The 25,303-nt window shown below is 43.5% G+C and overlaps 3 protein-coding genes and 1 long non-coding RNA gene across 10 annotated transcripts; all 4 read right to left on the reverse strand.

Moving 5' to 3' along the window:
- Positions 1-584: 584 nt before the first annotated feature.
- Positions 585-2,075, reverse strand: LOC124646886 (myricetin 3-O-rhamnoside 1,2-glucosyltransferase UGT709G2-like). The gene has a single exon (XM_047186929.1). The coding sequence runs from the start codon at positions 2,073-2,075 to the stop codon at positions 585-587; it is 1,491 nt and encodes a 496-aa protein (XP_047042885.1).
- Positions 2,076-3,659: 1,584 nt separating this feature from the next.
- LOC124707501 (OVARIAN TUMOR DOMAIN-containing deubiquitinating enzyme 1-like) lies at positions 3,660-4,645 on the reverse strand (the record flags this gene model as incomplete). The annotated part of the gene is made up of 5 exons (XM_047239162.1): positions 3,660-3,751; positions 3,870-4,144; positions 4,231-4,334; positions 4,412-4,467; positions 4,560-4,645. Coding segments are annotated over 4 exons (480 nt in total), but the record flags the coding sequence as incomplete, so codon positions are not given.
- Positions 4,646-4,839: 194 nt separating this feature from the next.
- On the reverse strand, positions 4,840-7,554 carry LOC124646887. Its single transcript, XM_047186930.1, has 6 exons — positions 7,084-7,554; positions 6,917-6,979; positions 5,976-6,026; positions 5,399-5,542; positions 5,193-5,315; positions 4,840-5,068 (listed from the first exon to the last, which is right to left on the reverse strand). The coding sequence occupies exons 1-6, from the start codon at positions 7,552-7,554 to the stop codon at positions 4,919-4,921; spliced, it is 1,002 nt and encodes a 333-aa protein (XP_047042886.1). The 3' UTR covers positions 4,840-4,918.
- Positions 7,555-9,598: 2,044 nt separating this feature from the next.
- On the reverse strand, positions 9,599-24,034 carry LOC124707503. Of its 7 annotated transcripts, none has more exons than XR_007004880.1 (15): positions 23,909-24,034; positions 22,878-23,066; positions 22,323-22,472; positions 18,878-18,958; positions 18,610-18,712; positions 18,040-18,137; positions 17,507-17,585; positions 17,217-17,321; positions 16,581-16,689; positions 15,556-15,692; positions 12,245-12,314; positions 11,528-11,618; positions 11,276-11,426; positions 10,553-10,808; positions 9,599-10,026 (listed from the first exon to the last, which is right to left on the reverse strand). It is a non-coding gene; the product is annotated as an uncharacterized LOC124707503 (long non-coding RNA). The 7 variants fall into 7 exon arrangements; XR_007004883.1 differs by lacking the exon at positions 23,909-24,034 and adding an exon at positions 13,997-14,148 and having other exon boundaries at positions 12,278-12,314; positions 22,878-23,732; XR_007004882.1 differs by lacking the exon at positions 23,909-24,034 and adding an exon at positions 13,997-14,148 and having other exon boundaries at positions 22,878-23,732.
- Positions 24,035-25,303: the final 1,269 nt, after the last annotated feature.

Here is a 25,303-nt window from a genome sequence, read left to right on the forward strand (position 1 = left end):
TCAAGGTTCAAGCTGCTTCTTAGGGTGGGGGCGCTAGCAGTTATCTGGGCGCTTTGGCTGAGTAGAAATGACAAGATTTTTAATGACAAAAATTTCTCCTTGTTGCAGGTCATCTACAGATGTACAGGGATTCTTCGTTCATGGTTACCTCTTCAGCGCATGGAGAACCGAGACCTATTTACGGAGGTCTGTACACGGTTGGAGGCTACGGCGAGGGATACTTTTTCCCTACATGGGTGGCAGCATAGTCTACGGATTGAAGCCCCACCCACACCTTAGGCGTTATATGATTCATCGTTCCGATATGTATTTCGCCTAGATATTTTTTAGTTTGGCATCTTTTTTGGACTTGAGACTCAAAAACGGCCGTGTGCATCCTGGTTATGCAGAGGCTAGATGTAATTGCTTTCCCAAAAAGTAATAAAGCATCCTTTATTAAAAAAAAAATTAACATGAACTTCCTTATTTTGGTGGATATTTTGCGATCATTTATTTTCCCCTGTTTCATTCCTTTTTGTAGAAGTGAGAAGATACTGTATTCTGCTTGCGCCTCCTGTTTAAATTTCTGTAGCCCTCGGCCTGTGCTACTCTTTATCCGATCCGGACATGGTGGCGTGCAAGCTGAGTTGATTGATGAAGGTGATGAGCCTGTTGAACTCCGTGGCAGACGAGCCCCCCTCTGCGATGTCCCGCCTGACTTGCCGCGCCAGCGCCTGAGCCGACCTCCTTAGCTCACCGGACTCCATGGCCTGCCTCACCATTTTCTGCACGACCGCCCTGTCGCACACGTCCTTCATGTCCAGCCCCGTCCCCCACACGGCGTCTATGAAGCGGCTGTTGGTCTGCTGGTCGGCGAAGAAAGGCCAGCACACCGTCGGCACACCCTCGGTGACGCACTCCAGCGTGGAGTTCCACCCGGCGTGCGTCAGGAAGCAGCCCACGGCGCGGTGCCGGAGCACGTCCCGCTGCGGCGCCCAGTCCACGACGCGGGCCTTGCTCCTCCCCGCCGCCTCGATCGCTTCCTGCAGGACGGCGCTGTGGCTCGCCCCGACCATGTCCGGCCGGAGCACCCACAGGAAGGGGTGGCCGGCGCCGACGAGCCCGGACAGGAACTCGGTGAACTGCTCCAGCGAGATGACAGCGAGGCTGCCCAGGCTGACGTACACCACGGACCGGTCCGCGTGCCCGTCGAGCCACGCCATGCAGCCGCTGTCCTCGCGCCACAAGGCGCCGCCGGCCGCCGGCGCCTGGAACATGGCGTGGAGGGGCCCGATGGCGAACACGTCGCGCATGCGCGGCAAGACGTGCGCGACCGCCGACCGCTCCAGCGACGCGGCGGTGTTGAATATCAGCGCCCGAGCCTTGCAGCTGTGCGCGGTGACCTCGCTGAATATCTGCAGCAAGGGGTCGTGGCCGCGGCCGCGGCAGAAGCTCGGGAGGTCTCGCCGGCGCAGGAAGCCTTCCATCCCCGGGACGCCGCGGACCGGCGCGTCGAGGTCGGCGCCTGCGCCTGCGCCTGCGGGGAAGGGGACCTCGCCGAGCTCCACGAGCTTGGGCATGGACAGGTAGGCGAGGAAGCTGCACGCGCTGGCCGTGCGGAAGGCGAGCGCCGGGACGCCGAGCTCCTCGGCGACGTCGATCGCGAACGGCAGCATCCCGTCGGCGACGACGCATGTCACGGGAGGGAAGCCTTTGTCGTTGTGGATGCTGCTGGGTGCGCCCGGGCACAAGGACGCCAGCAGAGCGCGGTAGGCGACGCTGGTGTTGGTCCGCAGGGAGTTGAAGAACTCGACGAGGTCGCCGGCCGAGCGGGGGTGGTCGTCGGGGAGGCCGTCGGGCACGGAGAGGAACCGCAGCCGCGGGGAAGTACTAGTGGCGGTGGCAAGGCCTAGCCTGCGGAGGTTGTGGTCGCTGTGGAGGAAGGTGACATGCAGGCCGGCGTCGAGGAGCCCAGCGGCGAAGTAGAGCATGCAGTTGATGTCGCCCTGCACCGGGCACGGGAACACCAGAACGTGCGCCACCATTTCGATCCTCGCGCGCTTGCACCCACTACTACTCAGCTCCTCCGTTAACATTATGTAACTCAAGATAGCGCAGAAAGTAAGCAAATATACGTCAGCAGGTAGGTGACAGAAGAAGACTGGTAACATATGCACCCGGCGGCGGCCACCCACCGCTCGCTTGCTTGCACTTCCACCTGTGCAGCCTAGAAGTAACCATAAAGACACCTGTCGCAGCATGAATTGCAAAGAGAGCTACGAAAAATACATCGGAACCCAACACAAAGATGGACTTGGAGACAATTTCGTGACCAACTCATCTTCTTTTGCTACTAGAAACGGGCCTTTTATCCTGGTTTGGGAGGGGTTTTAGTCATGGTTGTCCAACCAAAACTGCTAAATCGAGACCAAAGCTCTCTTTTTAGTTTTGATTGGTAACACCAAAGGGACTAAAGTCCGGACCAGGATTTAGGGTTCTAACACCTGTATTTTATGTTTTCCATTATCTTTTAATCTTATTTATTTATACATATTCTATGCTAATACATATATATTGTCCACTTTGATACATAGTTTTAAAAACCGGACCGGTGACCAAACCAGCGAGGCTCTCGGTTCACGGTTCACTGGTCCAACCGTTGGTCCGCTCGGTTCAATAGCTGAACCGGAAATTGAAAATTTATTATTATTTTTAGTTATATAATAGAGAAATATTGTATCAAATAGGTTGACTTCAGTGTTATAATCACAAAATAAGCATGGAATAGATGGTCATCACGTATACCAACAGCGCATGCGCTCTAACTCCACGTTCTGTGTTCGAATCCCGTTGTCCCGGTTGGACCAGTCTCCGGTTTCCTCTGGTTTGGATGAAAACCGGCGGTTCAACCACAAAAAATCCGGTTCACTTCCTTGTCCGGTCCATTGCGCCTAACAAACCAGTGGAGGCGCTGGTTCCGGTTTTTTCCGGTCGGACCGCCGGTCCGGTCCGGTTTTTAAAACTATGCTTTGATACACATATAATATAATGTCTCTTACGATTAATTATACATATATATACAATTTGGCATAGTTTCTATCCAATTACAAGGAGATCACTAGATTACATAGAGGCATTAGTGGAATGGAATTCTCCAGCTTGATGTATGACCGCGTTAAGCAAAAATTTCGCCAATTCCTCTTGAATTGCTTGTACGCGGTCCTTCGGTAGGAGCTGGTCCCGCAGATTATCGGCCTTTAAAAGAAGGAGATCACTATGAATATATGAGTAGTATGAATGAAACTCAACACGATTGATGGTAATAAACGAAATGTGTGAATATTGTTAACGTACTTCAAGGAAAATCCTCCCTGCACCACTCACTAGTACTCATGCGGATATACTCGCAAATGTAGAATGCGCATAAATTAGTCCCGTCCACCTGCTTCAACCACTTTACGAGAATATAATTCAATCAAATATCAGCCAAGAATGATAATAGTATTGAAACTAGAATTAAAGAGATGTGCGGATCTAGTACCAGTTACTTTCTGCTTTATAAAAGAAAGCTCCTTTTTTTCCATTCACCGCGAACCTTCTTGATGAACTATTTCCAAACCCGGCGATAATGCCAAGGAAATGAGGAAATGAACAAAAGAGGTCGATATATTGTGATGATGATTGAAATTACCTCTGCACCATATCCCGTAAGTTCTTACAATCTTTGTCTAATGGGTCCATGATATCAAATTTTGCAGCGTCAACTTGAATGCTTAGCAGAATCCAGTGGAAGTTGCACACATTTATATATGCAGGCATGCATAATCATCAATTACAGTACAAAACATCGAGTAAGAAAAATAGAATGTGTGCAAGGCAGTAAGACTCACGAGAAGCTATAAGGAAATAGTATTTTCTGTTGACTTGAACTCTAATCAGCAGGATGTTCTACCAGCACAGGGCGTGGGTAGATTATGTCGTAGTGATTACCCGTGTACAGCAAAGTCACACTCACATCTCCAGGCCCAGTGTAGATATTATCTTCATCAGATCCTACTCCATGGAGCCGCTCCAGTCTGAGGGGTACCTCAAGCGCTCTGGCCAAGGCCGCCATCATAATATGGTCCGTAAACTCACGAGCTGGGGTGACGCACGAAAAGCACCACTGTTTGTACAGAAATGGGTCAGGTAAAATAAATGACTGTATGTACATCCAAGAATGTAAAGGGAAGAAGAGATGCTAATACTGACATCCTTCAGAGTGTAATGTTGGCTGAGCCCAGTGATAAGCTGTCCATACTCGTCCCCGTGCGAGCAGATCTGGATAGCTACTACTAATCTGAGGAAAACAAAAACTAACCAACAAAATTTGTCATAAACATGAATTATGATGAGCTGAAGGAATGATAAGTTCAAGGGTGTTTTTTCTCACTGTTTTCCGTTTTACTGTAGGTGCTGAAGAGCGCAAGAAGTTTCTCTTTACGGTAGCTAAAAAGAGCACACATGTTATGTCAGTAAGATGGAATGCATTTGGCCATGATACTTTGATGAAATAGCAGAAAACCAAGCGAATCAAAAACCTGTTAGGTGATGCTATGCTGTTCCACCTGCCTTGTCTCTTCCATCCCATTATTTTCTTTATCAGCTTCTTAAATGCCTGAAAGAATCAGCGACTCAATAGTTCACATCTGATAACCATTACATATCATAGGTTACAACATTAAGTTACAGAAAATTGAATTGATACCAGGATATGAAATAACACAGAACAACACGTCTGAAAAGTTTCAGTCATTAAGCACATAATGTAGCATAGTTATGACAGAAAATGTTTGGTAACAGAACAGTGAGGTGGCTTCACCATAAGAAGCAGCACATGTGCATCGTTTCTTTTCAAATGAAACAAGCATACAATTCTATTCCTCCCTGTTATATTGTCTCATTGTTCCTCTGGAAGTAGATTTCTCTTAAGGTTCATTTTTGTTAGAATTGGCTTGTTAACTTTACAGTAAACTTCGAATTTGAGTTTATGCCAACAGTGTGTAAAACTGTGATGGCATGCCACTACTGTTAAACAGTTGTGCATCTCCTGCAAATGACAAAACAAAGATAGTGAGATGCCAGATCCAGCCTGAAGTTACTGCAACCTGTAGAGAATCATCCCTTACAAGCCTGTTGATTTCAAAAAAAAAAAAATGGAGAAGAGAACTTACTTTGTAGCTCCTGCGAAACCCAGAGGAGGTCCATCCAAGATTTGTATGTTGCGTAGACACTCTTTTAATGGTATCAAGGAGGCGGTGTTCCTCATGTGTGTCCTGCCTATCAAGAACTTGCTCCTGTTGGACATTCGCGCAAAAGAAATACAATTAAATTACTAAAGATACATCATGTGCCAAGGAAAAGAGAGGAGGGAAATTACAAGGTAGGAAAATATGAAGCTCCTGTAGAAACACTCCCCATCTCCATACACCGGTCTGAATCTCAAATAGGCATCAAGATTCACACAAATAGCCATATCATCGGGAACACGATAATAATCAAAGACTTCAGCGATAGGATTTGTCTGCAACAAACACACAAATATAGGAATTCAAATTACACTGAGTAGATCATGGAAACAGCATATTTCAAATGTGATGGACATTTTGTTTTTATTTCAATTTTCAGGTTTCCGTTTGCTTTGAAAATGTATGAGACCACTAACATGTACTATAATTATACCATTGATACTGATTGGATGTTGTTCAATAAGAAAAGAATAAAGTATATACTAATGTCTGATGAACTCAACAACACTACAAAGACAGTTCAGGTTCTATCCGACTATCACAATCAACAGTTAACATAATACAGTATTCCATAAAAGAGAACATCATCCATATGAACAGTTGATTGTACAGGGCCATGAATCACAGTATCATGTGATCTAGGACTTTGATCCCAATATTTCATGCACTACTGTTTTGAACATTATAAAAGGCAAAATGGAGCCAAACCTGGTGACCCACATGTTCCTCATACATTTCCCATTTTTCTCTATCAACAACCTATTCGACAAGAAAACAGGTTAAAATCCAGATATCGTGCCAGACTTACTGTTTTACAGAATTAATCTGAGGATCAAACATTTCAAAATAAGAAACAAGGGAACAAGAAATGAATTTAATTGATAAACAAGAAAATTTTCTTTGATTTTGCCAACTTTTTACATGAATAATTTGTGGCTTCTGAGCAAGTTCCAGGTACCAATCAACCAAATGGTGAATTTGTCCACAAAACTGCATAGTAGGCTGTCAGCGATTTTGCATGTAAATGCCAAGTGGTTTACAGAAATTATGTCCAGTTATGCAATCCCGAGCAACTGTCTAGATTAAATTTTCTGATAACAAAATTTGTTTAGAAAGAAAGCTCATATTTGACTCAATCCCTGTTACCAAAAAATTGCAGTAATTGGGACATGACCCCATGATTTCCCCACAACTTACTACAGACTTGAAGAAATTACAACAAGATAGCCATTTGTTTCAAATACCACACTGCGGGAAGACCGACAAGCAACAAGGAAGCCTGTGCTCTTGGCAAAATCAAAAGACCAAGCTACTCCTAACATTAGTCCAAGATTCCCCCTCTACTCTAGGATGCCACATCATCATTCTGTAACCAAGATTTCTTGCCTTGATTGTAGGCATTAGCCCCGAAATTAATCATGAAGAAACAGATATCAAGAAGGAAAACCATAATCCTGATTCCACATTCGATTCACAAAACTTGGTTCTACAGGAATGCTGGGTACACTCTTGGCCCAAAGATTCGGTTTCTGTTGCTCTAAATCATCCCCCAAGGTTTCAACGATTCACATCCAGAACAACTAAGAATGGCATACAAATGCACAGACGAGCCAATAAAGCACAAGCGAGTGAGCAGATTCAGGCTATACCTCGCGGGTGAAATAGTTCCTAAGCTTGCTCCAGAGCGCCTTCTTGTGGTGCGACGATTCCGCCTACTCAAGAGAAACCAAGAAACGCGCGCTCAAGAACGCACTTCAAGAACTCCAACCAAGAAACAACAATGCGTCGCAGAAACGAGATACGCGCGCGACATCACCTGTTCCGCCTCCTCCGGCTTCTTCTTCTTCTTGTCCCCCTCCTCCGCCATCCCCCTACCGGCCTCGTTGATAGCCGCCTGCGCTCGTACCAGCCGGTCGAACACTTCCTTGCAGTCGATGGTCGCGGAGCTTACCGTCCCGGCTCCGAATGGCCAGCCGCTGTCGAGGGAGGGGGTGGACGGGCTGCTTCCCGCGGAGCTTGGAGCGGGAGGTTCCGGTAGGGGAATGGCGGCGGGGCCCTTGCCCTTCTGGTCGACCCCCACCGCGGCGGAGCTCGATCCATGGGCGCCGCGGCTTCCGCCTCCGGCCTGCTGGCGGACACGCTCCTGGGGTCGGCCGACGGGCGCTGCAGGGAGACGCGACGGCGAGGAGGCCTCGGCGCCGCCATCGGAGGAGGGAGTGGCGGCGTTCTTGGAGTCCTGGCGTTGCCCGTGCTCTTGGTTGTGGTCTGTTCCTGAACCGGACTTCATCGCGGCGGCAGCGGTAAGGGCTTGTGTGGCAATTTCGCTAATGTGAGGGCGTGGAGGGAGGGAGGGAGGGAGGGGACTCGGTGAGCTCCGCGCGCGGCGGTGCCGATCGGTTTTGCCTGCCTCTGCCTGGACCTGAAAGCCACTGCCCGCCCGCGCGCCCGCCCGCGACCAAGACAAAACCGAACCGTTTGGGAGCCACGCTCGCCTCCGACCATGGCAACGTGCGTGGTTTCGCCTCCACGGCCGCCCAGCATCGCCACCGGCCGGAAACCGTGCCCGCGCGCCTCCGACGGAGCATCACGGCAGCCTCCTCTCCTCTCCTCTCATCGCAAGAGTCAAAGTCTAAGTCGTCACACACGACGCACGCGTTGGTTCAACCCCCGCTACTACTTATAGAGTACAACTCAACTAGATTTTCCACGCTCGGTTCAAAATTTGTGGAGGGAAGAAGGTGGGGCGGGAAGAAAGCTAAATTTCCAGACCTCTCCTTTTCACGTTGATTGCTGGGAGAGATGGAGGGCTGGGAGATCGATGAGCTGCCTAGGTGGAAGCCAAATTAAACGCTGAGACATTAACGCACATGAATGGAAAATCGTGTTGATTTCCTTCCCTGTACCATTAATTGATGACTGCGGATGACAACAGAATTCAAGGAGCACTATACTTTATGTGAAACTCTTCCCTGATTATTGCCGACGCGCTAGCCGACGCGCGGCTGGGTGACCACCTTCTTGTACTTATAGAGGAGGAGGCAAGGTATGGCTGGAGGGAATAGGAGATCAACGCGCGGGAATATGAGCCGTATCTTGCTGCTGCTGGGATACGTGTGGTTGAGAGAAAACACAACAACACGGATGACAAGGAAAACTAACAGGCAGGGAAGCACAATCGAGGAGGCACACACGCGCATGGCCATGCATGATTTCTTTCCACTATTAATAAGTGCACAACCCAGAAGGAGTAGTACTAGTTTCACTCCTGCTGCTGCTGGGAGGGAATAGGAGATCAGCGCGCCGGAATATGAGCCGTATCTTGCTGCGGCTAGGAGACGTGTGGTTAAGAGGAAACAACACGGATGACAAGTAAAACTAACAGGCAGGGAAGCACAATCGAGGAGGCACTGGCCATGCATGATTTCTTTGCCCATCCGTATCTTGAATTATTATTATTAGTGCTAAATACAGAGATTAGATCATGTTTATTTTGCTTTGTATTAGTATTGTCTAAGTTCTAGTCGATCAAATGTACGGCAGCATGGCGTAGCGATGGATCAACAGCACCGAGATATAGCGGAGTGAGTGCATTCAAGCAGATCAGCAAGCCAGGAGATGAGTGCATGCCAGTGTACGTGGTTTAGTTAAACTTAGTCATATGCATGTGTATTAGGTGACAGGGTGAGTAGGGCAGTGCAGTGCATGTAGAAAGATGTGTGGTCTACCTACGTGCAAGTGTTGGTGTTGTAGTGTCAAGATGCATTTTGTTGGCTTGGTACGCGTGGCCATTGATAAGGAGCCACCCAAGTTCTAAATGTGTGCGTGTGTGTAGCTGCTACAGAGTGGTTAGTGGATCAATTAGTCTGGCTTGACCAAGCTATTATATAAAGGCTTGTAACCTGGTTGTTTATTTGACAAGTTGAACAAGAGAAAAGGCACAAGTGTACAAAACCTCTGCTTGCTTCTTCCCAATTGTATTAATATGTGTTGATCTTTGGGCAAATCTATCATGAAAACCTTAGCTTGGTCGCTCCTTTGGCCGAGCTAGTGCTATTAGTCAATGGCGAAACCAACCCATACAAGCTACACTGCTACTCAAGTGAAATCAATCTATTATTAGCTAGCTGCAAACAAAATCTAGTGCCCCGTTGCTCGCGATTTCACAGCATCACCCTAGTGTTACAAATTTCATGATAGGTAGGATTCCAGTTTTCTGGACATTTTTATAACAAGGCAAAAAACGTATTTGATGATTAATGTGGAACAAAGTGCAAACATCACAACTCTCCATCAGCACATGACAATTTCATCAGCTAGTACATGTTATAGAATGAGAGTGACAAAATCTTTCAATAAGCCTTAATATTTGAGTTTACAAACTCATGCTAGTACATTCTATCTGTACCAAGTAGGTAGTATTATGGATATAAATACATGAGAACATGCAGCACCAGCTAGCCAAGCATGCATCTACCATCTAGTGCAACCTTGAGCGACCTAGAGAGGCCCACCTTGATGGTAAGTCCAAGCCAAAAATATAACCATCTAGAGCATGCATACATACTAGTATTCACAACACAGATTAATTAACCAAGAATACAACCTAACCAAAATACGGAAAATGGACAATCGACTACCACTCAACACTACAAGCAACTTCAACAATAGATCACAGATGTTGCCCGCAGCAGCACCACTGGAGCCGAGATGCCTTTCCACATACATAGTTGGTAACAACCATGTAGTCCTCCACAATATCCTGGAAAAAACATGATGGTCAGCAGACAAGTTTTAGAAACAACAAATCCGGAGGATGGTTTCAACATAATCCACACACCAGACTGCAGCACCAGGACATCTACAGGCCACCACACAATCAAAAAGTGCTTGTATTTAGTCAAGGCATGTGCCAGATCCGACGAATCTTATCAATTGCAAGAAGCAGCAACCATGAACCAACTAGCATAGACATCATAGATAGCTACTAATGAGTTTATGAAAGGTTCAAAACAAGGAGGCAATATCGTCTTACGCAACATTAATTGTTTTGGAGATCTACTTCAGATCAGCTACAACAAGCTAATGGAATTATGGAACACGCCAACATTTCCAGGAAATCAATCAGACATTCACTCTAAAGAACACATTTTTTTCTACTTCTTCCCAAAGGAAATGGAAAAATTCCAGGACATCAATTTTTCACATTCTGCATCATGACATGTTTGTGCAACTACAAGAATCTACATATATCGATCGCTTCAATCATGCGCATGTGTGTGTCATACCTGCGCGTTGACTTGGTACCTTGCCATGCCCTGGCTCCAAGGCTGGGGCTCCACTCGCCAGTCTAGCAGAGGCCCCTGGAGTGCTGGCCGGAAGCAGGAGCAGCAGGTCAGAGGTGCAGCTCCTCGTTGACACCGACAGCAACTCAGGGTGTACCACTGCCTATGCAAGATCTGGAACAAAAATGCCGCAGATAGCGAGGGATACAATGGACCAACCAGAGCGGCGTGAAGAGAAATCTTCAACAACCACCCCTGCCTACACATACACACCAACAAACTTAAGTAAAATTTGTGCAGCTCAACACAAACAAGCTCTGTTGATGTATAAGATAGGAGATCCATATAAACACCACACTAGTAAAGGAGCCTCAACAATTCCACTTGCCCTTGAATAAAACACAAAAATTGTTCAGCAGAAACTGATGAATGAGCCAAATGACAATGAATGTTCTGCTCAGCAACCCCAATGAAACCTTTCTTAGTTTAAATTTGCAAAGCAGTGCTAGAAGCGCCTCATTTCTGGACTTAGTCATCCATGGTACTACCTCTGTTCTTTTTTAATCGACGCGGCAGTACAGCCTAGATAGTAGAGATTGCATGCATATAGAGCGTCAATTAAACAGGAACGGAGGGAGTATGTACCATCTCAACTCAGCAAGAAGGAAACAAGTATATGGATTGCGACTTGGGAAACCAGTGATCACAGAAACACATTGTTCTTACCTAAGGAGAACGATTGGACATGTCAACATGGCGCTGAAGTTATAAGTTCGCGCCAGGGAGGGGAGGATCGTCGGCCTCCCAGCCATAGGCCAGCAGTGATATTCCATCAGGGTCCCAGCATTAGGTCACAATAGATGCCCTCGATGACGAGCTGGATGAAAATCGACAGATAATCAGATAAGATTTCTTCAATGCCGTTCATAACCATCTGCGCAAAATCAGCCATGACAGGGTATGCCAGGCTTTTACTACCTTTCTTCATCGTAAGGGTTCATCACAGAATTCCTGTCAAAGGCACTTCCTTGGGCCAACCATAGACAATGGCTGATGATGAGAGAACTAGCTGCAGAGATGATACGAAAGGGGTTTAGAATCCTGACCAGATGATGATACATATAGATGAACTAGCAACAGGAAATGAGGACATGCCATCCATTGGCAAATTTCACTCCAGAAGCAAGGAATTGGCTAATGCAAGATACCAACACAGACTGAATATTATAAATATCAACAGAGTTGCATGTTTCAATCACTCTTAGCATAAGAAGACAAGGGAAACATAATCAATCGATGATGAAGCAACAACAGAAATATTAAACTATATTATCTCATGGGCATCCATCAGAAGGAAATACCCAAAAGTAAAACAATAGATTAAGCTGTAGGGATTAGTATCCTCGGTCATATTAGGTACCCATTACAAGTAAATACTAAGAACCTGATTTCACACAACAAGCCAAGTCTTGAACTTTATAAACTTGATAGTGCAATTTATTTCTAGTCAACCTAGCTTCTTAGTTCACAAGATCCAAAACAAAAAGATACCAGCAAGGCAGACAGCTAGAAACAAGAAGCACTAGAAGGAGGAGTAAAGTACTGAGAAAATTTAGAACTTCACATCAGTAATTGAGTTATGGGATTAACGTGCACAAGCTTTACTATTGGTTGCTTCTCAAAATGGTCCTTAACTGAATCAATAGTCGAAAGTTTATGGCTGCTTACATCCTTCACCCTCGTAAACTTCATGTCCTTGACCCAGCTGCATAAATATTTACACATCATCAGATATTCGGTTCGAAAAAATATTGAAGAAAAGATAAAATATTTAAAACTTTTGTTGTCATGGATCATGACATGTATCTACATCCAGAACTACTGGCTAACCAACCAAAAAATCAAAGTGAAAAACTGGGACAAGTTGACAAATTCACACGCAAAATCTCACAATCACAATTTCATTCAGGTTACACGCTCTAAAGCGCAATGAAAAAAAAAAACAAAGCAGGTAACGTTTTGAGGGCAAATAAATAGTTCATGATTGCTTGTTCAAGTAGCCATGAATCTCTACAAAACCTGTACAAACAACAGCTCAGAAGCCATATGAAGTCTCTCCATGAATCTCTTCCATGTACACAGGATAAACATGAAACCTCTCTCATAAGCGACAATATTACATTATTTTAATGTCCATTGAACTCGCCATGCCGGATTAGAGCAATGTTGCCACTGTTTTCTAGATTCCAAACAATGTAAATTAATTCTGAATCCATTAGTGTTATATCCAAACTCCCAAGGTCCCCAGGGCCGGCAATCTTTATGTTTATTGTTAGACAATCTCATTTAAACCAAAGGCATCCCCGTTTAACTAGTATACATTTTATTCTGCTAACACTAAAATCACTTTTGCTTATATTACTACATCATGGACGGATTCACCTCACCTCATCATGGACACTAAAATATTAGTACATTTTAGAAACCAAAGGAAGGCTGGGACAGAACTCAAGTAACACTTGATTAACAACCTCAGTGCTATTTAATCATCCTTCTAACTACATTAAATTGACACGTTTCAGAAATATAAAATCATCATAAAAACTAAGATTTCAAGTGTATGAATGCCAAGTAAATAGGAGAACTTAAGGATCGGATAGTAAAATGACAACCACTAGAAGTTTGCTTAAATAGCAGGCTAAAAAAGTACATATCTAGTCAGGTGAGGTGAAAGTAAAATAGTTTTCTTAAATAGCAGATGATCTCAGTGCACATGATACTTTTTCTGAGTAAGCCACTTAACTGTCCTTAGCTAGTGAGGCAAATTCCTATTTTCTAAACTCAAAGAAACAAGGCTGATGTGATATTACACTATCACCTCCAGGAACATGAGAAGGCAGTGTGAATGATATAAATGACCAAAGAAATGAAGCCAAGAAGCCAAATCTCAGGTATTGTCAGTACTCATTCCTGGAATAAATTTTAGCACTTATAGATACTAGAACTAGGTAGAGATTACTCGTTTTCTAGTTCAATTTCAGTATATAGACAATGTAAGGACGTTGCAGGTGCAATCAAAGCATAGAACAAAGCATTCTAGATCTTTGTTTAGTATCCCCAGTTATCTCAGTAGCAAATACCTTGCGAATTTACAAAAGAGAGTAAGAATGACAAGCAAGTATCAATATTTGTTTTAGTTCCACCAATTCTAGCGCTAGATTGGGGTAGGTTGCTACTAAGGAGTCATGGCCAACTTTGAATGTGACATGCTTCCTGACATTTATTTGATTCAAATTATGAAGAATGATGGCCTCTTGACTTTGACACATACCCTATATATTGAGTGCCCAAAATAGAAAAGGAGATAGGATGAATTTGGGTTCTTCTAACCACAAGATCGACTAAGGACAATGATGCCAGTGAACTGAAGGTGAACCAGTAGCTCACCGGAGAGCATATAGCCAAGGCTGAACTTCACTGCCAATCACAGAGCACATGGGAGCTAGAAAACTGAAGGTGAACCAGTAGTTCACCGGAGTCCGGAGAGCATGTAACCGAGGCTGAACATCGCCGCTTCCAAGCCAAGGAGGTAGTCCAAGCTGGGGACCATATCAAGCACGCATCATCTCAAGCTAGAGATGAAAAAACAAGGCAGAAGTGTACAACTTGGAACGATCTGCTCTAATTTTTTCACTTCATCCTTTCCTGGGACATACAAAGTCTGAATTACCTGTGACGAAACAGTTCAGGAATCTAAACTGTTTGGGTGATGTTGATGCCAACTTAGTTGTTATATTGTTGATTTAAGCACTATTTGAAAAAATGGGAAATTTACGTGAAAGCAAAAAAGTTATTTTGAATTATGGATGGTTCTGGATATGCTCACATATTTCATAACAAGAGAAATTAAACTATGTCATTGAGAACAAAATAATACTTTCAACTACCATGCAACTGATAAGATCAAAGATCCATGTCGATTCAAGGGCCTCGATAATTCTAAGCTTCAAGACATCACTACAACATGTCTTAAAAATATTCGCTGCTTATCTTGTTCATCACATACTCGCATCAGAAAATGCACCATCGTAGCCAGAACATGCAATTGCACTCCTTCATGCACAAGTAGATTACACAGTTGAAGAACTGATATGGTATATTGGAGCTGCAGCTAGAGAAGAAAAAGGAACCAAACAACTTCCTATGTTCATTTAGGTCCACACATTAGTTTGACTACAACTATCATTCAACAAAAACATGATGGTCAACAGATCAGTTTTAACAACATCAAATTTGGAGGATGGTTTTGACTTAAAGCCACTCCACACTGCAGCACCATGAAACTCTACATGCCTTCACGCAATCGAAAGAGCATGTATTTAAACATGGCAAGTGCTAGATCAGAGAACACAAAGCATTCAAGCTGACCACAATCTAAGTCCTGGTTCAAAAAAAGAAAAAGAAAAAGGGAAACCAGTTTATTTCTTGGCAGTTAGCCATAATTTGAGGTACCATGAATACATAACTTGTACCGTACAAATAATATCCAAGAAGTCAAATCTCAGGTATTGTCACTACTCATTCCTAGAATAAATTTTAGCACTTATAGATACTAGAACTAGGCAGAGATTACTCGTTTTCCAGTTCAAGTCAAGTATTTAGACAATGCAAGGAGGTTGTAGGTGCAATCAAAGCATAGAACATAGCATTCTAGATCTTTGTTTAGTATCCCCAGGTATCTCAGTAGCAAATACCTTGCAATTTTACAAAAGAAAGTAAGAATACCTTGCAAGTATCAATATTTGTTTTAGTTCCACCAATTCTACTGCTAGATTGTGGGGTAGGTTCCTAGTAAAGAGTCATAGCCAACTTTGAATGTGACATGCTTCCTAACATTTATTTGATCCAAATTATGAAGAATGATGGCCTGCTGACTTGGACACATACCCTATATATTGAGTCCCCAAAATAGAAAAGGAGATAGGATGAATTTGGGTTCTTCTAACCTCAATCTCATGGAGTGCCACCTGGGAATCCCAAAGTTTGATGATAGAGATGTATCTCTATGTCATCAAAAAGATGGTGCGCTGCTCGGCACGGGACACACCCAGGCACTGTAGCGCGAGAACTGTTTTGGTGATCCCTGCCATACACAAGCAAGTTTCTTACGGCAAAGAGATAAACAAATAATGCAAGACAAAAAGCCAGGGCCACTTATGTTTTATTGTCAAGAAAAAATTTGTACTACTTCAGATGATTAACAAATGCAAGTTTAATTAGTTGTAGTGTTGGAAATTTAGCCATGACCTTGGAGTTCCAATCCTACGAATAAATGACCTAACAACACGTTCACTACAGGTTAAAGCTTTGGTACAAGGCAGTGGTCATAATAAAACAACAATGAATGGATATGCAAAACCAGTTTGACAAGTGAACATAACTCTTCTGAAATTACAAATCAATTACTAGAATGAATGGAACTGGATGCAGATAGGCCTCTAAAATTTAGCACGGGATAGATGATCAAAGATAGAGCTAAAAACATTAAGCTACCAGGTCTCACGATATGAGTACATAAACCAGGCCCATGGTAAATAAGTATCGCTTTATGAAAATTATAATGTACAACTACAATGTAGCTTTATTATGAACGGGAACATGAAACACAACCAAGCCAACAATGTTCAGAGACATTGCCCTGCTTCTGAATTTGCACATTGTCCAGGTAGGGTGCAAACACTTAAGCTCCATGCAGATGCATTTGAAATCGACAGTATATGGAGAGTGCGCTCATTGCACACAGAACGAGCAGTTTGACCAATAATAATTTGCACAACTATTCGCTGCCTGGGTGGAAATGAGCTGGTAAATAGAAGTCTAAAGTCAACTAAATTACTGAAAGACCCGAACATTGAAGGTAATTTTTTAATAACATCCATATACTCAATCAAAAAACCTGAAATTTCCATGCATTTAGGCGGAACAAATAATACATAGTGATGAAGAATATGATCCCATAAAGTATCAATACCTTGATAAGGGCATCCCTCTTTGCTAACTCCTCTTCAATCCTTCTGGTTAGAGACAATAAATCGGCAGTTGATTCTATCATCTTTGGGGTTAGTGGACTTATGTTTTGCCTGTAAAGTGTAGGTGCCAAATAAGCATGCAAACTACACATGGGTTTCCAGAAATGTAAAAACTAACGCTCTAACCATATTACAACAATTAGTTAAAGCTCTCTACAGCAGACACATAAAAGAGTACAAGTTAGATATCTACACACTACTATTAAACAGTGAGCAACGATCTGGTCGCAATTGAACTTTCTAATCACAAACTGAGTTATAATTACAGTCCCTAATGGCCAAATGGTGATAGTAAACACCAAAAAAACTAGATGCCAAGTTTTGGTACATGTACCTAAATTCATAATTCAATCCGGCGAAACATAATGTTAGTAAAAAAAGTTTGCCCTTTATTGGACATCCAGATCACATAGCAACAATATACATAAGAAAAATACTAAGGTGCATCAAGCACAACTCATACAAAACAACGAACATCAAGGAAAGATGATGCACATCATCAATGTTTCCAAGTCTCGCATCAAAGCATCGAAACCATCTATATCACGCACATGAGGTGCTAGAAAAAAAAAACCTACTGTATAGAGAAAGCAGCTGGACCAAGGCACATGGTGACATTTCCTTGTCTTCCAGCTTACAAGTGATGCATGAGGTCCTCCGGCTATCATCTAGACCTCGTTATCCTCAAAAAGAAACAAAAAAATGGTCAGCAGAGCAAATTCAGCAATAATATCTCAGATATGGCATAATTAATATTGATTAAGATTGCGAATAGACTTGAGCATTCATATTGTTGTGGAGCAAACATAGCCAAATTGCAGATACAACGGAATGGTGAATCAGAATAATTAAATGCTATAATGCTTACCACTCAGCCTTTCCAGGCTCCGTAGGAACTACAACCACAAAACCAGTAAGTGCACCCTCTAGGTCTGTCTCGTCCATACCTGCAGAAGAATACTTGTTCAACATCACACTGGGCAGCGTCTTATCCATCAATCACTACATTTGTCAAATTTATAGCTCTTGCAAAATCAGAAAAGTATCACTTAAATAACAGAGCTAGATTCTCTTCTTATTAGTCCAGCTAATTAAGCCTAATCAGATAAGGTCCTTATGATTCATCATAAAAAAACAAGCAGACAAGGGTAACAACATTGCACAACTAAACAATATATACAGTTTCGGTACTCAATTTACAGTATTTCGAGACCATGATAGTATAAACAACATGACAGGTTCAAGAACATCATCCACTGTTTGACTAGGATACAGAGTACCCTACGCATGCCATGATCTAGAAAAGCATGTCTAAATTCCAGGGACGGACTTTTCTTGAGCTCACAACAACACACGGGTGCAGACAATCGATAGTTAAAGTAAAGAGAAAACAACTTTTACCAGCCTGCATAACACATGTCACAAGTTCTACTTGCGTCTGGGAGAAGGTGAGCTGCAGCTCCAAACTACCACTGAAGATGCTCCTTCCTCTAGAACCCCTGAGAGACGTGACAATGTAGTTAGCATGTGCAGGTTAAAGAGCTGATGCAATTTTAAGTGAACTCTATTTTAAAACAGCAAGGTATAATGGAGCTGCAGTTAGAGAAGAAAGAGACTAAACAACTAGATCCTATGTTAATTTAGGCCCACACATTAACTTGACTACAACAGTAACTAGAAATTAACCATTGAAAGGCCAACTTTAAGGATGACAATATATCAATCTCTCAAAGTTTTACAAACCATTATGTACAGGAGCAGAGGAAATTAAAAGCTACAGCAATGAGATAATTCTGGTTTAAACTGGACAAGAGATCAAACAATTATGCATACAACACTAGCATCATAAGCTGGTTGTTAACTGCAACTTAAATCAGACATAACAAATAGTAGAGCTATGCTCTGAACTGTCTCCATAACATAGGAATTTTTGGCATGTAGAGGAGAAAGAAGAGGAGCCCATGGACTCACCTAAAACACAGAGGTGTAGAAGAAGGCCACCGCTGCCACGGTTGCGTCATTGTTGACTCACCACCATAGCATGGCAGCATGAATGGAGGTTGAAGTATGACTGCTACATATATCAACAAAGTGCTATCTTAGAACATGCATATACACTGTAAAAGTCATAAGCTGGCAGTTGGTTGGCTAGACCAGCATGGCATGTAAAAATAAACATAAAATACGATGCCATTCTCAAATTAGACAAACCAACATTGGAAATCACTTGGCTGCCAACCTTTGAAGTGCATCATGCATACTGCTACCTCTTCCTTTAATTCATCCATTGGTTCCAATTCACTCAACTTCAAATTTTAGTCTGCAAGTACAAAGAGTTCGATGAGTACAAGAATAAAAACTCATTCTAAAAAGGAATTATAGTGATAGTTAAGTTCCACAGAAAATAAGCAGGATAGTTCTTTCAACCTGAATGTTTCCAACCTGAAAATAAGCAGGATAGTTCTCTAATGTGGATGTATCTAGACACATTTTAGTTCTAGATACATCCATATTGAAGTCAATTAATATGAATCGGAGGGAGTATCTATGTTGCCAACCTCTTCTCAAAACGAAAGTAATTTAGCACAGCAAAGACCCCTTGCACTACTATAACCCTAGCTCATAAAGAAAATGATTCACGTGTTTCCCCGATTACACCAGCAAACATCTGTTTCGAGTGTTGCTTGGAACGCCTCCCTGTTGCGCCTCGCCTCCCGGGAGATTCCCCAGTTCCGGCGGCACCCTCTAACACCACTGAGCCCATGGCGGCACCCTCTAACACCACTGACTATGTCCCGACACATCCCGACTCCATGGCGCTGCTGCATCAGCTGGACACCACCGCCCGCCCACCGGCAGAGCCTCCAGCCTCGCCTTGACCGGCGACACCAAGCCCGCCCTCACCTCGAGGGGCGACACCGAGTCCGCCGTCAACTCCGACCTTGATTCTCGATTTGGGCCGCATGGCCACCCTCGAGCTCCCGTCGACGGACCAGCTGGGATCTCACAGCGGCCTCCTTGTCCAGATCGCACCGGCCTCAATGCCCGCCCAATCGGGTAGGATCTCTCTTAGTAGAGACGTGCTCAACTGGCAAATCAATCCCGTTACTTTTTTTTTCTTTTGACGGGGCGCACCACCACACATGCGTAGAAAGCGACGCGATGGACGGCGGCCAAGGAGGCGGACACGGCCGCAGCAGCCAGTCAGAGGGTGATGGAGGTGACCGGTGGGTGGCCATGGCTCGCGACGCGGAACTGAGGTGGGGAGTAGTACTTGTGCAGCTGCTTTGCCGTGGTGGGGGATCTGGTCACTAGGTGGTGTCAAGGATATCAGAAAGTATGTAGTAGGCGCTACACGTGACCACATGAGCGTCGACAACCTTATCATTTTACTAAACGGCGTTAGACACGTGTTGGATGGGCAAGACATGCTCACGTATCCATCTGGTTACCAACGTTCATTCATATTGAACTGTTGGGTCAATAAGCATAGCCTTTTATTTTCAGAAAAGAAGCAGCAGGTGCAAATGTTCTACTTGTAACAGATGCAGAGCATTTGAACTCAAAATGGAATCCAACTGGCCAATAGCGAGAGTAGTAACAAATTCTATTAAATTTTACTAGTTCGTAACACTTAAAATGTAAGCAATGCTACTGCCATGCATTGTGTACAAATGCTCTTTAGTCTTTACCAATTATTCGAATTCATAAAACAACAATACTAAATCGAATGCAGAAGTCCTTATGCAAATTGCTATCCATGGTAGGAAGTAAAAGGGATCCAGTACAGCTTAAATATAAACCAGTTGAGATAAATTCATCATCCAAATAAGAATGGACGTTACAATATTCCATAAGCACCTGCTGCACCACAACAAGAGAAATGCAGTGTAGTACATTAAAATGCTGACGCCACTAAGCCAAAAATAGAGATGAAGTGAAATGCCTAAAGTGTTTTACTCCCAACAATACCCTCTGCTATCTGGGCTAATCCTACTGTATCCTATTACTAGTAGTATAATATATGTTCAATTTACAAGTACTATAGGCTAGTACTTGGAAAGCACATGTTCCCAAACACTAATCAATAAACAAGCCAATCAAGGCTTATTTTATGACCCCCATAAGACAATAATACTTGTCGCTCTAAAAGTTGACCCGACGCATAACATTCCCCGGTCGAATTTTTAAACATAACGGCAAATGAGTAGCTAAATCAGCAGTTGATGCGCCACGGCAACGCAAACATACTCGTGAAGAAGAATAAAAATGGGCCATGCATAGTTAGCTAGTAGTACCTACTAGCACATTCAGAGCAAACAAACTGTAAGACAATAGTACTACTTTTTTTTCTTGTTTCAGCAACCGCAACAAACAAACCAGCCTATCATGGGTGACAAAATGCTCTGAAATCAGATGAAATCGCACTATATGAACTACATCAGGATCAAACAAACATAGTTCGCACAATATAAATCAGCCATCCAAGTAACCAATTGCAAATAAGTCATATATTGGACTGCTGGGTCAATAAGCCAAGCCTTTTTTATGTTCAGAAAAGAAGCAGCAGTGTACTGTTACACTTGTACCAGATGCAGACCATTTAGAGTCAAAATGGAAACTAATTGAAATGTTACTGAAAATTGATCCAATGCTACTGCCATCATGAAGAAATGCTCTTCATTCTTTACCGAGCACTCAAATTCAGGAAACTGAAATACTCAACTAGTATGCAAAAGTCACTATGCAAAATTGATATCCATGGTTGAAGCAAATAAAACGCAGCATTGTGTATTATTGAGGCACGGAGAGGAATTGTGGTGTTCACTTGGTCAAACAAAAAGCATTTTCCTTATTTTTATTTATCCTAAAAAACAGTGTTCCAAATTTATTCCTGGGAAGGTGACTAAAGAAGACAAGACTGGATTTGGTAGTAAGAATATTTGCAATGAATCAGATAAATCTTCACACTTCACCAGGGAAGCAGAGACAAGACATATTTTGGTAGCAAAAATCTTCACACTGAACCCGAGAAAATCTTGCAAAGAACCCTCCAAACACGAAAATAAGAGGGAGAAGCGGTTTGCAAAACATACACTCGCCCTTGCACAAACTAGAGAAAAACATGTACCCAGGTGAACCATTTTCCTTATTTTTGTTTAGTCAAGAAAAACATAGGATCAAAGATTATGCCTGGGAAGTCGAGAAAATAAGACAAGACATAATTTTGGTAGTAAGAATCTTCACGCAGAACCAGAGAAAATCATACAAAGAATCCACGACATGAAAAGAAGAGTAACTAAGAAGCGTAGCAGAGGCTCGCCATTGTAAAACAACAGAGCAAAACATGTACCCGAATAAGGGGGCTTAACCCTGTATGCAAGACAACATGAACGAAAAGGTACAATTATAAGACAATCATATCACAATGAAACATGAAGGGGCCACTAGTTGTCTAAACGACTGCTGCAAATTAGAGAAAACATGTGTAGAATGTGAACATTGTGCAAACATGTACATACATCCAGACTGGCCACAAGACACCAAAATTTCCTAGAAAAAATTCTTACAGAAATCCTGCTTTCTCATAGCCTATTGCTTGCATTTGGCAAACACACACAGCAGATCACCATCTGCAGCAACCATGAATATCAGACCAGAAGAGTTGAAGAGAGTGAGATTACCTCATAGCTATAGTTGATTCCAAGAAGCAGGACGCGAAGACGACGGTGTTCTCTCTGGTGACACCAGCAGCACCCATCATCCGTTGCCAAGAGCACGGGTGCATCCAATGCCGATGTCGATGCTGAGCCAGAAGCCGCAGCCACGGGTAGCTGCAAAAGTTATTAAGGAAATCTTAGTGAAACCCGAAACGACTAGTAAGTAGTTGATTCAAACAAGAATGATACTTTCATCACCGCCTATGAATTATAAGCAGAGAACTAGGAAAGAAAAAAGAACCGGGTTGTATACATGCCGCCTAGCCATTCATCCATGAACGGGAAATAAAAGTAACAAAAATCAATCAAGGACGTATGTTCGCGACCAGGACATGCTTCAAAAAACTTGAGGCCAACCTTCCTCAGGAACCAAAGCACCTTCACACCAGTTAACGCTATGTGCTAATAGTAACAATCTGGAACATATAAACTAAAAGTTCTGATCAACCAACAAACCAGTGGTCGGTTCCGAATCAAATTTTGAAGTTTGCAGTAAGAAAACGTTAACCACTTGATTACCTGGAGATGGTGAGGCTGGTGGCTGTGTATAGCTTCTGGATGGCGGAGAGGTAGGACGTGACCTAGGAGGTGGACGAGCACGGCGAGGCCGTAGGCACAGCTCTCAGCAAAGTGCTCCCACAGGTCAGACAATGCCAAGTAGTCCACCGTGACTTTACTCCTCTCCGTGTCCGGCCCGTCCACGCGTTCCTGGTAACCAAAAACAAAAATTGAGAATTTCAGAGTAGAGCAGAGCCATTGAATTTTCTGGAAAAAACAGAGGACTCGCTGCCCATGGTCAAAACGTTGGGGTTGCACAAGTAACCCATAGGACCATGAACAAAAAAAAAAGGACACAGATCCTACTACTACTATAAGCAAAACAGGGTGCGTGCAATTTCACTTTAAAAAGGTTATTGGTTCTTCGCGGAGATCGCAAGGCATAAACTCCGATGATAAGTTCAAACTTTAGACTTTAGTGCTTCGTTTATTCTTAATGTTGGAGATGGCTGGTTAAATTATCTGAATTTTCGCCCTCGAAAAAAAAATTATCTGAATTAATCTGAACCCGTTATTGTAAATAAGGCCTTGCCCTTGCTTAAACAGCAAGCATAAACCGATGGATGACACATACACGTGCAGTTAGACAACTTGATGAAGATACAAGATTACCAATGCGAAACTAAAGTTGTGAGGGACATATATAAATTCAGTAGAATATTCGGCACGTCTAAATAAACCTATCATTTCCAGTGAGCAGCATTTGCACACTTAGCTTCATTAATATGAGCAGTTTGCTATGGCATATCGCGTAAAAAAGTAGATTGACTAATGAGAAATAGTCACGTCCTGCAGAAAAAAATGCAAGATCAGCCCACTGCCTGGTAGTGGTAATACGTGACTAACCATATCCCGCTGTCGAAGCAAACAAGTATGCAGGAACTAATTAAGTGCAGAACAATACGCATGTGAGGAGGTGAATCTGAATACATCCATGGAAAGTCACGTGAAATAGAGATTATTTCACTCAACGGGATTTGGAGGAGGCTTACTGGGGAGGCGGCAGCGGCAGGGAGAGGTGGATGGCATCGCGCGGGAGCAGCAGGTCCAGGGATGCTGCCGGCGCGTGTGGGGAGAAGGTCGCCGGCTGCAGCGTCTTGGTCAGGCCTTCCTCCGTCGATCCTCCTGCCGTTCCTGCTGGCGTCCGGCGGCGCCGAGAGACACGGTCTGGCCGCCCCTTTGCTCGGACGGCCACCACCAGGAGGCCCCGCGAGCAAGGACAGCAGCCACAGCCAGGATCCCATCGAGCATGGCCGGCGGCCACCACCAGGATCCCCGCGCGAGAGCAGGCTCTTCCGTTGAAATCCATTTCGCTCCCCATTCTCCTCCTGCATGTAAGTTCTGATCAACCAACAAACTAGTGGTCGGTTCCGAATAAAATTTTGAAGTTTGCACTAAGAAAACGTTCAGTACCAGAACCATTTGATTACCTAGAGATGGTGAGGCTGGTGGTTGTGTACAGCTGGATGGCGGAGAGGTAGGATGTGGCCGAGGAGGCGGACAAGCACGGCGAGACCGTAGGCACTGCTCTCAGCAACTCCCACAGGTCAGACAACGCCAAGTAATCCACCAGGACTTTGCTCCTCTCCGTGTCCAGCCCATCCAAGTGTTCCTTGTAAGCAAAAACAAAAATTGAAATTTGAGAGTAGAGCAGAGCCATTGAATTTTCTGGAAAAAAACAGAGGACTCAATGCCCATGGTCAAAACATCAGGGTTGCACAAGTAACCCATTGGACCAGGAACAAACAAACAAAAAAGGGGGAGACAGAACTATTAGTCCAAAAGGGGGAGACAGAACTACTAGTATAAGCAAAACAGAGTGCATGCAATTTTCACTATAAAAAGGTTATTGGCTCTTCACGGAGATGGCAAGGCTTAAACTCCGATGATAAGTTCGAACTTTAGACTTTAGTGCTTTTTTTCTTCTTAACGTTTGAGATGGCTGGTTAAATTATCTGAATTTTCGCCCTCAAAATTTTTTTATCTGAATTTATATGAAGCTGTTATTCTAAATAAGGCCTTGCCCTTGCTTAACCAGCATGCATAAATCAATGGGTGACACATACACGTGCAGTATGATAACTTGATGAAGCTACAAGATTACCAATGCGAAATTGTAGTTGTGAGGGACATATATATAAATTGAGCAGAATTTTTGGCACCCTAAATAAACCTATCGTTTCCGGTGAGCAGCATTTGCACACTTAGCTTCGTTAATATGAGCAGCCTGCTATGGTAGATTGACAAATGACAAATAGTCACGTCCTGCAGAAGACATACATGATGAACCCCCACTGTCTGGTAGTGGTAATCGTATCCCACTTGATCTCCACTAATCATATCCCACTACTGTCCATAATTAAGTGCAGAACAATAGGCATGTGAGG

The sequence above is a fragment of the Lolium rigidum genome, chromosome 4 (assembly GCF_022539505.1).
Source record: "Lolium rigidum isolate FL_2022 chromosome 4, APGP_CSIRO_Lrig_0.1, whole genome shotgun sequence".
In the NCBI taxonomy this organism is placed as follows: Eukaryota; Viridiplantae; Streptophyta; class Magnoliopsida; order Poales; family Poaceae; genus Lolium; species Lolium rigidum.

Bases quoted from the DNA above. Each gene is read 5' to 3' on its own strand.
- LOC124646887 (XM_047186930.1), bottom strand. From the start codon at position 7,554: ATGAAGTCCGGTTCAGGAACAGACCACAACCAAGAGCACGGGCAACGC. The intron at 5,316-5,398 runs GTAATTTCCCTC...AATGTCCAACAG, and splicing joins GCTTCATATTTTCCTACCTT to GAGCAAGTTCTTGATAGGCA. The intron at 5,069-5,192 runs GTAAGTTCTCTT...TGTCATTTGCAG, and splicing joins GGTTTCGCAGGAGCTACAAA to GAGATGCACAACTGTTTAAC.
- LOC124646886 (XM_047186929.1), bottom strand. From the start codon at position 2,075: ATGTTAACGGAGGAGCTGAGTAGTAGTGGGTGCAAGCGCGCGAGGATC.